Here is a 13,520-nt window from a genome sequence, read left to right on the forward strand (position 1 = left end):
CTCTTGCCCTCATCACCATTTATTAAGATTGTTTCCAGGAGAGAATGTATTGAGTTGAAAAAGAATGACTTATAAAACATTTTTTGGTAATTGAGTAGATTGGTAATTTGGAGAATTTAACTATTGATGGAATATCCTAGTGTCTGTAGCTGTCTTTGATTTGAACATTCTGAATATGTTTTTATTATTAGTGTTTCTTAATTTTACAGAACAGAGGACAACACAACAAGGTCAGGTGTATTTCTTACATACTCAGACTGGTGTGAGCACATGGCATGATCCAAGAGTGCCTAGGTAAGAACATATCCATATGCTCTTCATACCACTAGATACCTGTTTTACTTAGGATTTCTTTGATTGTTTAATCTTCAACTTAACATGGTTTATGTAAAAGTTAGGTTCTTTGTGACAGTCATTTCAGTTGACATTTAGTAGAAGGGCCTTCCTCTTTCTCTGCAGTGTCACCCCAGTGTCCTGCCCCCAACCAGCCCCCAGCCCTTCTGTCCTCTCACCTTTAAGAAAAAAAAATCAGGGTGAAAACATGGGTCCTTTAGGAATTTGAAAATTGACCCAGAGAAGAGCATAAAAAACGTTGCAAAATATACATTCCCCTTCCCAACTTTTTTTAAGGATAATAAATAGATATTTTAATTTTTGGCTAGGCTTTTTTAAAAAAAGATTTATTTATTTTAACCTAATGTGAGAGAATTCAGTGTTTTTTATGTATTTTTATGTATTCCTCAATAAAGTTTCATTTTAATATAAAAAGAAATGACCTAATTAAAATTTATTTATTTTGCCACTTTTTTTTGGTATCAAGTAGTACTGTCATGTGATTTTTCTCTTTTATTCCATTAATACGATATTACATTAATCAGTTTTCAAATACTGAATCAGTCTTACAGCCTTGTAATAAACGTCACTTGATTGTGGTGTCTTCATGAATTAAATTTCTTTTTTTATCTTTATTTTTATTTTTTAAAAGATTTTATTTATTTATTTGATAAACAGAGATCACAAGTAGGCAGAGAGGCAGGCAGAGAGAGAGGAAGGGAAGCAGGCTCCCTGCTGAGCAGAGAGCCAATGTGGGGCTCGATCCCAGGACCTTGGGATTATGACCTGAGCTGAAGGCAGAGGCTTTAACCCACTGAGCCACCCAGGCGCCCCAAATTTCTTTTAAATACCAGTACTTGTACCTTATCTGTTTATTTATTTATTTATTTTTAAATATTTTTATTTATTTATTTGACAGAGAAAGACACAGTGAGAGGGAACACAAGCAGGGGGAGAGGGAGAGAGAAGCAGGCTTCCTGCGAAGCAGGAAACCTGATGTGGGGCTCCATCCCAGGTCCTTAGGGCAATGACCCAAGCCAATGCATTTACTAACCCAAATGTCAGCTGTCTTTTAACTTGAAGAAGATGGAATGACACATAAATCGATTTAGTTATTTAACATAATTTTTGATGCATTTTAATATCAAGTAAGTTTTTCAAACACTGTTTAGCTCTTTTGAGTTATTAAACAGAGCAAATATTCAAGTTCAGTTGAAGCTACAAAAAAGAGTGAGCTCTAAATTCTTAATCTTAACTTGGTAAACTGGATGTAAACCTTTGTGAGACGAAAATATTTTATATTCTAAATGCACCATTCTTCTCAAAAAAAAAAAAAAAAAAGACGGGGGGGGGTGAAGAGATCTTCTTCTGCCTCAAGCTTATACTCAGAGCTCTACTTGTCAAGAGTCTTGCATTGGAATCAAAACCAGATGTGACTAGCTGATCTCGGATTGCTTTGATACTCTATTTACAGTTGACCCTTGAACAATGCAGGGTTTGGGGCACCGACCACCCGCACAGTCGATTATCTGTGTAACTTTTGACTCCCCCAAAACTTTGCTAAGAGTCCACTATTGACCATAAGCCCTACCGATAACATAAACGGTTGATTAACACATACGTTGTATATTTATCACATATGTGTTCTCACAGTAAACTAAGCTACAGAAAAAAGGTTAAGGAAACCCTTAGGAATGGTAAACACATTTATAGTTAAGTACTGTTCTGTAAAAAATCTGCATATAAGTGGACCTACGCACTTTAAGCTTGGATTATTCAAGGGCCAACTGATATTTATAAATGAAGCTATTATAATGTAAATGTTTTACTTTGTGATACAGCTTAATTAAAATTTTTGAGGGTGGCAGCCAAGGAACGTGCGGATCTTTCATTATTGTACCAGGGTTGCCATTTCTTGATAATGTAAACTGTTTAAAAAGCAGTGGGGAGGAAATTTTTTGTTTATTAATAAGCTCACTGAAAAATAACTTTTAGTGTAAATTAGGAAAAGAAGTATTTTGGATTCTGTTTATCAAATTGTAGGTCAATAATGACCTTTTCTGTAAAATAATTTAAAACCATTGGCGGGAAATAGAAAATGATTTAAAAAAAAAAAAACCAAGTGATTTACAATAGTGAGAAAGTTGATCTTGAGTTATCTGTTGAAAGAATAGTATCTAAACTGGCATCAGAAGTTGAAATTGGGAGAGATTTTGGCATCACCATTGGTTATTCCTAAGGAAACATGTCAGTTTTTCATTCATGAGTAAAGGGTTTCAATAAAGGTTTAAGACTATTTTTTTTAAAGATTTTATTTATTTATTTGACAGATAGAGATCACAAGTAGGCAGAGAGGCAGGCAAAGAGAGAGAGGAAGAAGCAGGCTCCCTGCTGAGCAGAGAGCCCGATGCGGGGCTCGATCCCAGAACCCTGAGATCATGACCTGAGCCGAAGGCAGAGTCCTAACCCACTGAGCCACCCAGGTGCCCCAAAGGTTTAAGACTATTTTATGTTGAGTATTGAATAATGACTTTAATTTTAAAGTCTGGATTATTTTCCTTGAGTCTCTGTGTTCTGAATTGTTCCTGTAAAAATGTGTATCGTATCTTTTGTTTTGGAGGATCCTTGAAGTAAAGGTGCCTTTGTGTGGAGGATCTTCTGTCAAAGCAGACCATGAATATTTAGATTATATTAAGATAGCATCACTGTTCAAAGACATTTATAAAATAGACGCTTTAATTTTGTAAGATGTCTGGTAAACTTAGAATTATCTGTGAAGTCCCATTTTGCCATCTTTTGTATTTCTCTTTAAAACAGTGATTAATGCCTTGTTATTCATTACATTTCGTCCTGTGTAGTCTTGTGGTACAGATCTGTATTTTTATGGCTGTATAACATTCCATTTTTCTTTAATCATTTCCTAATGGGACATGAAAACATTCCAGTTTTCCGCTCTTTTAACCCATTCCTTAGAGCTCTCCCACATATGACTATAGATTTAAAACATTCTAAATAAAATGATATAAAACCAAATTCTGCATTATATCAAAAGAATTATTCATTCTTTGATTTCAGTAATCGCTTTTCCTTTCTGAAAGCTCCATTTAAAAAATCCATCTCTTCGTTCTTAATTTCTCATTGATAGTTTGTAATTATTCCCCTCTCCCTGCTTTTTTTTAACATTGCATATCATAGCGGTTCTGTTTGATCTCTGACTGTATTTAGGGATCTAATTCTGTGGTTTATTGTTTCCACTAACTCTCAGTCATGACTTTTCTCTCTGGAGTGTGTGGTGATCTTTGAGAGTTTGTCTCATCTTAATTGGTTGGAGTTCTGTGGACCCAAAGTGGGAATTCAGGAAGTATTCCCGGAATCATTTCATCTTCCCATTGAGTTCTCAGCCTAGTGGGGAAGTTCCAGATTTCCTTTTCCAAACTTGCAGCTGGCCTGGGGCTGGTTTCCCCATTAACAACTACTCTGTGTTAGCCCTGCCCCTCGTCTGCCTGCCTGCCGCCAGCTCCGGCTTCAGCTGTAGCCATGGTGGTTTGTTTTTGTTTTTGTTTTGAATTTGAAGAGGATTCTTGGAACTTTTCTTTCTCCTCTTTTGAGACTAGCCGTGTGTTTTCTAAGCTTTAGTTGTTCTGGAGATTCAAGTATCTTGGGGCACCTAAAGGCAGAAGTCAGATCATTATTGTCCCAGTAATCTGTGGGCGCTTAGATGTGTCCATCATTAAGCTTCACCGTGACCAAGAAGAGGTTATTTCTGGAAAATCTTTTTCTAGTTTAACTTTTAAAACATGAGATTAATCATTACAATTATCTGTTACAGTTTAAGTTTACATTAGACATGCTTTTATTTTATTCGTTAAGGTCCTGTAAATCTTTGTCAGTATTTTAAGAATGTGTAATACAAGAACAGTGGTCTTTGATCCATTAAAAGTCTTTTTGCTTATTTTATTGCAGCAGTAAGCTTGATAGCATTCTTCCTTAGGTGTCTTAAAAAGGATCTTCATTCACTAGCTTTATAGTTTTCAAAATTCAAAGTGGAGCAGTTTTCCTTTAAAATACATACTGTGAATATTTTCAGGGTCTCTAAATTCAGTAACATTCCCAGTGTTGCTTTGTTGGAGAGTTTAAGATTATTATGGAGTGAACATTTATTTATACAAATCTTACGGTGTAGTAATGAAAGTAATAATTGAAGGGAAATTTTTTTCTTTCCTTATGTCACTGACATTTGTAAAACTATTTTGTCAGACAAGTATTGAAGCACAGTTTATGTTGGCAAATGTTGTGATTGCTTTTATATTAATTTAAAATCTGTATTACATTAAAGCCCAGGAATGAACTTACTAAAAATGTGGATTATATGATAAATTCCTGAGCCATTTATGAATTGGGTTTTGAATATGCAAGTTTGTTAAACCATTGGGAATTAAAGATTTTAGCTGGACATCTCAAGTTTCTGAAACAATACATTTTCTCAGACTTCATGGAATTGTTTTGTGTCATTTACACTTGCCTGGCCCAGCAATGAGGTATTTTTTATTTTATATTTGTTTTTGCAGGGATCTTAGCAACATCAATTGTGAAGAGCTTGGTCCATTGCCTCCTGGATGGGAGATCCGTAATACTGCAACAGGCAGAGTTTATTTCGTTGACCATAACAACAGAACAACACAGTTTACAGATCCTCGGCTCTCTGCTAACTTGCATTTAGTTTTAAAGTAAGTTTTTGAAACAATACATGTTAAATTGCAAGCCTGAATAAGAGAAGACTGAAGATGCTTTTTGTAATGTGATAGAATGTCTGTTTTCTTTAATTATAAATTACTTTTGTTGGATGAAATTTTATGTAAGAGTATGACATGTTTTATTTGATACATGAGTAGTTTAATCCCACTGTGCTTAAGTAGAAACCTGTCCTGGAGTGTTAAGGAAAGGGTATGTACCAAAGGTACATTGTACACACTTGAAGAGACAGGATGCTTTCCCGGGTAGATGCTTTTTAGCTTTTCCTGTGAGTGCATCAGAAATAGCTCTAGGATAGCTGAACCCATCCCGGAGGGCTTTTTTTTTTTTCTCTCTTAATCACCTTTATTGAAGTGTAGGTGACCTATAATAAACCGCATACTTAAAGTGTACAATTTAAGTTTTGACATATTATACACCTGTGAAACCATCACCAAAGTATAGATAGTGAACGTATCCATCATCCTCCCAAATTTCCTTGTGCTTCTTTGTTAAGTCCTCCTCCTGTCAGGCTTCCCCCTGTATTAGTTTCCTGGGACTGCTGTAACAAAGTGTCACATACAGGTGGTTTAAAACACAGAAATTCATCGAAGGGGCACCGGGGTGGCTCAGTTATTAAGTGACTGCCTTTGGCTCAGGTCATGAGTCCAGGGTCCTGGCGTCAAGCCCCTTGTGTCAGGCTCCCTGCTCAGCAGGAAGCCTGCTTCTCCCTCTCCCACCCCCCCTGCTTGTGTTCCTTCTCTTGCTGGCTCTCTCTCTGTCAAATAGATAAAATCTAAAACCCAAAACAAAATGATTCAGTTTTCTGCATGGCATCAGTAGTGAATTACTAGGTTTTTTACTTCCTGATAGTTTATTGGAATTAAGTAGTTCATTATATCATCAGGTTCTTTAAAAAAAATTCTTAGGTGTAACCTGCAAGATTTTTGCTGCGAGAATAAAAATATTTGTAGGCAATGTGCCCTTTTAAAACTATTATATTTCTGCTGTGCTTGGGAGGTTACTGTCATGTATTTTGTGGCAAACCATGTGTGTGCACACGTAGAAGTCACTTTAGCACAACAATGTGAATATATTTAATGCCACTGACTATATTAGAAAAAGGTTAAAATGGTAAATTTTATGTGTTGTATATTTTATCACAATAAAAAGAAAAGTAGTCATTTTATAAGGCATTTAGACATGTTTGTAATGTGTTCATTTCTCTGTGCCAGTAACTTCCACGTGACCTTCCACATTCTTGTGGTCTAGACGTAGCGCATAGAGGAAAAGGGGCTCCTGCCAAACCACTGGCTCAAGCTGTTTCTTCCAGAGAGACGGACTCTAGATAACGGGCACAGGGTTTTTGGCATATGCCTGAATTTTAAAATGAGTGATAGTCAGCTATGCAGAAGAAAATGGAGAATGGTATTTGAGAAATTTATTCTCAGCAGCTGTATAAAGCTGAATGAAAACTCTGTTGTTCAATTTTATAATTTCGTGTGGATTCTGAGAAATAAACTTTGGAGGTAGTTTATCGTCATCAAAAATGTCAAGCCAAGAATATCACAAGTCCTGAAAATTATGCAGGTAGACTTACTTTCTAGTATGATGCTCTTTTTAAAATGTATAATTGCAATCTCTTTTATTTAAAATAATAGCATTTCTGTTTACTTTTAGTCGGCAGAACCAGTTGAAAGACCAGCAGCAGCAGCAAGTGGTATCGTTATGCCCCGATGATGCAGAGTGTCTGACAGCCCCACGGTACAAGCGAGACCTGGTTCAGAAACTAAAAATTTTGCGGCAGGAACTTTCCCAACAACAGCCTCAAGCTGGTCATTGCCGCATTGAGGTTTCCAGGGAAGAGATTTTTGAGGTAAATTTACAAGCCTTAAAATAGAGAAAAGTTAAATTTCAGTGTTCGCTATTTTCTAAGAATACTTTCTGAAATTCCTATCTCGAATGGGAGAGTTTTCATTAAGTTCTTTCTTAATTGTGGGAAATAAAGGCAATAATATCAGAGATTTAATCTAGAAGGTAAACATTTAAATGGGATGAAGAGTGTGAAATATTCCAGTTGGTTCAGCTTGGTCTCTGCATTGCAAATACTTATTTGTTAATGAATTTTTAAATATAGGTATATATCTATATATACTTAAAAAAACCAAGATTATTTATTTATTTATTTGACAGAGATCACAAGTAGGCAGAGAGGCAGACAGAGAGATTGAGGGGGAAGCAGACTCGCCACAGGGCAGAGAGCCTGATGTGGGCCTTGATCCTAAGGACCCTGGGATCATGACCTGAGCTGAAGGCAGAGGCTTTAACCCACTGAGCCACCCAGGCGCCCCTCCTTTTTTTTTTTTTTTTTAAAGTAAACTTTATACCCGGAGTGGGGCTTGACCTCACAACCCCAAGATCAAGGTACACATGCTCCATTGCCAACCAGGTGGCCCTGCCCTGTTATTGAGTTTTAAAAGGCCACAAATATTATCCATCCCTTAGTTTCTAATTCTTCCAAAGGATGAGTGACTCTAAAGTCCAAAAGTCATTTTGTTTAATTCTTTTTGAACTACTTCCTTAATTTATTGAAAATGTTCCTTCCTCATATATTTTTATGTTTGGACTTTATAGCCCTGCTATCACCTTCAAAGTTCTGTAATAAGTGGCAGAGGTCCAAGGCAGGGTTTTCCCACTCATTGGAAGATTCATGGGTTTGATGTTTGGGGATTTGATAACGTTTTTCCTAAAGGATGAACTTTTCTTCTCTCAGGACAGTTCTAACCTTGTTTGTAAGTCAGTTTTATATTTTAAAATAATATGAAGATGCTGGTTTAATGACAAATAAATGATTACTTATATTCTTTGGAACGTTCTTTTTCTCATCTTTCTGTTGGTGCCTGTGACCTAGAATTAGGTCAACCAACTTTTAAAAATTTGGTACTTTTATCAAATTCTATAATGTGAGTTGTGTAGTCATTGCTGTGGTTCATAGAACTTAAATACGGAGTTTTGTACTTAGGCTGTTAATATAACATTTATCAAATGAATTAATTTCGGTAGTATTTAACTATATCCATCTTGCTGTTATAAGTTCCATGAAGTTTCAAACACTTGGAGTTTATCCATTGATTTGATTGTTGAACAAATTTCATCTTATTTCAATAAATGTATGTTTTGTAGGTAAAATGCAAGGGAGAGTTTATTTTTTATATATATATATTTTTTAAAGATTTTATTTATTTATTTGACAAACAGAGATCACCAGTAGGCAGAGAGGCAGGCAGAGAAAGAGAGAGGAAGAAGCAGGCTCCCCGCTAAGCAGAGAGCCCGATGCGGGGCTCGATCCCAGGACTCTGGGATCATGACCCGAGCCGAAGGCAGAGGCTTTAACCCACTGAGCCACCCAGGCGCCCCGGGAGAGTTTAAATAACAAGTTTAAAGCACCTAGTAACAATAGTATGTTAATTTTTTTTTTTCAGGAATCCTATCGGCAGGTCATGAAAATGAGACCCAAAGATCTGTGGAAGCGATTAATGATAAAATTTCGTGGAGAAGAAGGCCTTGACTATGGAGGGGTTGCCAGGTAAAGACTTGCTCATGAGTAAATGACGTATGGTTGTATTTATAAGTTTAAGATACTTCCTATGGTGAACCTTCTCACTGATATTTATTTTCTAGCGTAACATTCCCTAATTTTTGCAGTACAGTGGATTTCCTAATAGATATGTTCGTGAGGAGGTTGGAGCAGGACTGCCACCACAGAGTAATTGAGAGCTCCCTATGGATTATCCAGCCTAGCGAGACTGCCTCTGAAAACTAGCTGCACCCCTACATGGGCAGTGGTGGGCCCCACGGGCCCTGCATGCTCTCCATCTCTCTCCTTCAGTATGTGTTATTACCTCTGCTTTACATTGTTAGGAACGGTCTGGAGATTTTAATGACGTATATTCTAAACTGAGTGCTGTTTTCCTTTGCTCCCGTTGCCATGCTTTTTAACCTTGTTAAAGTAATGTCTGTGTGCATGTAAGTAGAGAAGCGCGGGTGTACATATGTGTGTGTTTCAAGTAGTCTTTAAAATGTTTCAGTACGGAAGCTGTGATGTTTATGCTACTTTAAAATATACATTTCTTTATAGGTGTGAAAATTTACTTTATGTAGATGTAGCAGAAACAGTATAGCTTCTGTACTGAAATGTCCTAAGGACCATCATAATAATTCTGCTATCCCTCATCTAAATCAACCTAAATTAAATTTGTGTTTCCACCAAGTCGCATTACTGGTTGTCACCTGTAGGCTTATTTTTATTCTGTGGCCTTTTTACCGATAAATGGATAATTTCTTTAGTTTGGAATTTTAGAATTCATCACATGTACATCATACTTAGGGCTTGAGAGTTTCTGTGGAATTCTTACAATTTGCTCATAACTAGATTTGAATGCTTCTTGGGAAAACCTGTTAATATCTGTTGATGGAATCTAAATGCTGTAATTATATGTATAGTCAAGAAACTAGTCAGTTTTTTGTTGTTTATTTCTTAACCTCACTATTGTCAGGGTTTGGGCAGACTAAATGCTATGTGGCAATGAAATGCTTTATCTGCTCTTTATTGCATAGTGGAACGCCAGAGTAGCTGGGGTCTGCTTACATGTGTGTTCAAAGTACTTGGTAAAACAAAACAAATATTTCGATTTTCTTTAAAATAATGCATAAGAAAGCATAGAAGACATGTCAGGTGAGCTTGTTAAGTGTGTTGGCACATTGTTTATGTGGAGACCTTCCTCATTTTTTTAATCTCGAGTTTTTCTAGTATTACATAAATGGTAGTGATTTGATTTAGACTAAATCACTTACAGAACTTTGAAACATTTTTAACTACTTGTCAATAGTGTTTCACTGCATTTCCTAAAAACATCATTCAATCTTTTTTTTTTTAAGGTTTTATTTGTTTATTGGAAAGAGAGACAGTGAGCAAGAGCATGAGCGGGGTAGGGGCAGAGGGAGAAGCAGGGAGCCCGATGTGATGCCAGGGCTCGATCCCAGGATGCTGGGATCATGACCTGAGCCGAAGGCAGATGCTTAACCAATTGAGCCACCCAGGGGCCCCTCAGTCTGTTTAATCCATAATATTGGAACATATATAGATATCTTTCCTAGTGAAAGAATGACAAGAATTGAGACTACAACTACATCTCTTTAAGTCCTAGACTAGTGATTTTGTTTTACCGAGATAAGTAACAAGTTACCTTTCATACTATGAAAAACAAAGAATTTGTTAGGTTTCAGGTGATAGTACTATTTATTATGTGGTTTTTAAAACACTGATGTACACTTGAAACCAATTACTATGAAACCTACCCCCCAAATGCAGGCTTGCTCTTGTGTTCCTACCTATACCGAATGCCTTGCAGTTCCTGATCACTTCATACTTGATTATGATGTATTTTAAGGTTTACACAAAAGATGATGAAATGGGATAATTTCCTTACTAAACAACATCAACGACAAAACAGAACCTTGTCCAAAAGTGAGAGTAAATCACTGCTATACTATTTATCAGTATAAACCAGTATAAATGGGCCATGATAGGAATGGACCAGAACAGTATAGACTACACGGATGTTTTTTGGGAAAAAAAAATCTTCCCTTCATTTTATGTTTATCCTGGATTAGAAACTTACTTAGTAATTAAGTAGGTAACAGGCCACTGGGCTGCAGCATCTAATGAGTCATTGGCACTTCGGGATAATACCTTTATACTCTCTGGTACTGAAATGTCATAAAATTGCCATAAACAGAGTGAGACGTGACTTCAGTATAACAAAACAAGAGTTAATTTGCTTTTTGGGGCATGGTAGAGTTTTCCAATGTCATTTTATAGGACTAGTTAGTGCTGCTTTATTTTCTTTTATTTAAAAAATTCCTTGCTGAAATAATTAAGAGCATATCTTAATAAAAATATTCATTAACAAAAAAATTCCTGTATCTTATCTTGCTTTCTAGGGAGTGGTTGTATCTCTTGTCCCATGAAATGTTGAATCCTTACTACGGCCTCTTCCAGTATTCAAGAGATGATATCTATACATTGCAGATCAATCCTGATTCTGCGGTTAATCCGGTAAGGTTGGTGGATATGAAGAGGTGAATTAACTTGGGACCTGTAATGCTTTTTATTTGAAATGTCAGTGTAGTTTAGGATCACTGTCCCTGTTCGAGTCAGAAGCTACCTAGCAAGTCCTCCTTTAGAAAATCAAGGACATTGGTATGGATAGATGGAGTAATCTGTGCTCCAGGATGTGCACTGCGTCACTTAAAGGAGCCCTAATTGGAAACAACATCATTGTCCGTAAGCGAGGGATTGGATAAATTATGATATGAAGCAAAATTATGTTCATGGTTAAGAGCTTAGGTTCTGGAATTAGAAAGACATGAGATCATATATCCTGGTCCTGTTACTTACTAGCTTAATGGTTAAGCCTCAGTTTTATCATTGTTAATAAGAATAAGCATAATTTGAACCTCAGAAGGACTGTGACAATTAAGTGGGACCCTGCTCAGTAAGTATTTAGCATAGCGATGTACATTGTTAACCCTACTGTGCATTATTAAGCACTCAACAAAAGCTAGTAGCTGTTACTAATCGGTTTTTATATTATGTCTGTTTGCTTTCCATACAAGGGCATACTCTATAGACACTAAAATGACACTGTAGGATAGTAGTTAATGATGGATAAAGTGTTCATGATACATTAAGTGGAAAGAAAGTTACAAAATAAGATGATACAATTTTGGTAAATACATATATATGTAAACATTGAGAGACCCTACGGTAATGATACTGACAGAGGTTATCTCTAGGTGTTATATTTCGGGTGATTTTTTTTTGTTTTGCTTGTCTATTTTCTAAAATTTTTTTTTAAAAACCTTTTTTTAAGATAAAAGAGAGGTTTAAAGATGAGCTTAAAGATTACTTATTAACTAGAGAAGAAAGAAAATTTTAAATGCCAATAACAGTTTATCATGAAAGACCAAATATATCCAAACATGGTAGAAATGATAGGTTCATTGCAGAGAAGTTTTATAAAGGGAAGATTTTTAGGTGAAGGCTCTGCTTGGGGAGTCCATTTCTGCCATTGTATTAATAATAGCTTGTGTTTGCTGAATGTTTACTGTGTGCCTGTCCAGTGCCATGAGCTTCATCATCACATTTTACTCCTCGCAGAGTTCTGTTATTACCCTCATCTTTCCACATGTGGAAAGTGAATCCTATAGGAGTGAAGTAATTTGCCCAAATATGCATGGCTAGTAACTGGCAGAATTAGGGCTCTGGTCCAAGTTAGACATGAAATCTGTGCTCTTTAATCTGTGGTGTTCTGAAGTTCAGATTCTGGTTAGGTCAAGGAAATAGGGAGGTTTAGTATTGAAAGCTTTTTTTTTCCATGACAGAGTCAGGATTGTAAAGGCTCAGCAGGTGACGAAAGGAGAGGAAGAGAATAGGACCTGTGAGTGGTTTCATGAAGCTACAGTGGGAGTGAAGTTTGGACTTAATTTCTTTCTTTCTTTCTTTCTTTTTTTTTTTTTTTAAGATTTTATTAATTTGACAGAGATCATAAGTAGGCAGAGAGGCAGGCAGAGAGAGAGGAGGAAGCAGGCTCCCCGCCAAACAGAGAGCCCGATGCAGGGAGATCATGAGATCATGACCTGAGCAAAAGGCAGAGGCTAAACGTACTGAGCCGCCCAGGCGCCCCTGAACTTAATTTCTAAAGATAATTTTTATAAAGTGACTTTACCCTCTGGGAGAAGCTTGTCTCTGGTGTAATATTTTAGCAATGGAGAGAATTTTGAACATGCCCTATAGAAACTGTCCCTATTGATTATTGACCTTTGATATGATGGCCTTTTCCACTTAAATAAATTGTAGAGTATAAATTGACAGTTATAAAAAAGATGGCTCTTGCTTAATTTTTATTAAAAATTCCCTGTATAGTATCTGACTTGAGTACTTACATAAACTTTTCTCAATTTCAGGAACATTTATCATATTTCCACTTTGTTGGACGAATAATGGGAATGGCTGTGTTTCATGGACATTATATTGACGGTGGTTTCACGTTGCCTTTTTATAAGCAGTTGCTCGGGAAGTCAATTACTTTGGATGACATGGAATTAGTTGATCCAGATCTTCATAACAGTTTGGTGTGGATCCTGTACGTATTGAGTCTTGTATCTGTTCATTATAGTTAGAATCTGAGCCTTAAAAACAGTGCATGTTTCAAAACGGATGTACTTTTTCAAAAAACTAATGCACAGAGACTATTGAGAGAGATTATCTAAGTGTTAGGACCACATAAAACTTTCACTCTTTCTGCTGCTTTCCCGTATATTTCAGATTCCTGAAAGTTAGTGCTACTACTTTAAAAAGGAAAAGAAAAAAATCTAGTATATTCTGTTTTTAA

General features: G+C 36.3%; 1 protein-coding gene across 1 annotated transcript in view; it reads left to right on the top strand.

Moving 5' to 3' along the window:
- LOC111158164 (SMAD specific E3 ubiquitin protein ligase 2) overlaps window positions 1-13,520 on the top strand; it is a 115,449-nt gene that overhangs the window by 92,408 nt on the left and 9,521 nt on the right. Inside the window, exons 9-14 of the mRNA XM_022520061.1 lie at window positions 210-294; window positions 4,902-5,060; window positions 6,745-6,940; window positions 8,547-8,650; window positions 11,068-11,182; window positions 13,093-13,271. Of these exons, the coding sequence (XP_022375769.1) occupies window positions 210-294; window positions 4,902-5,060; window positions 6,745-6,940; window positions 8,547-8,650; window positions 11,068-11,182; window positions 13,093-13,271 (838 nt within the window). The remainder of the gene's footprint in view (window positions 1-209; window positions 295-4,901; window positions 5,061-6,744; window positions 6,941-8,546; window positions 8,651-11,067; window positions 11,183-13,092; window positions 13,272-13,520) is intronic.

The sequence above is a fragment of the Enhydra lutris genome, unplaced genomic scaffold (assembly GCF_002288905.1).
Source record: "Enhydra lutris kenyoni isolate GAN:26980312 unplaced genomic scaffold, ASM228890v2 scaffoldscaffold57, whole genome shotgun sequence".
Classification (NCBI taxonomy): Eukaryota; Metazoa; Chordata; class Mammalia; order Carnivora; family Mustelidae; genus Enhydra; species Enhydra lutris.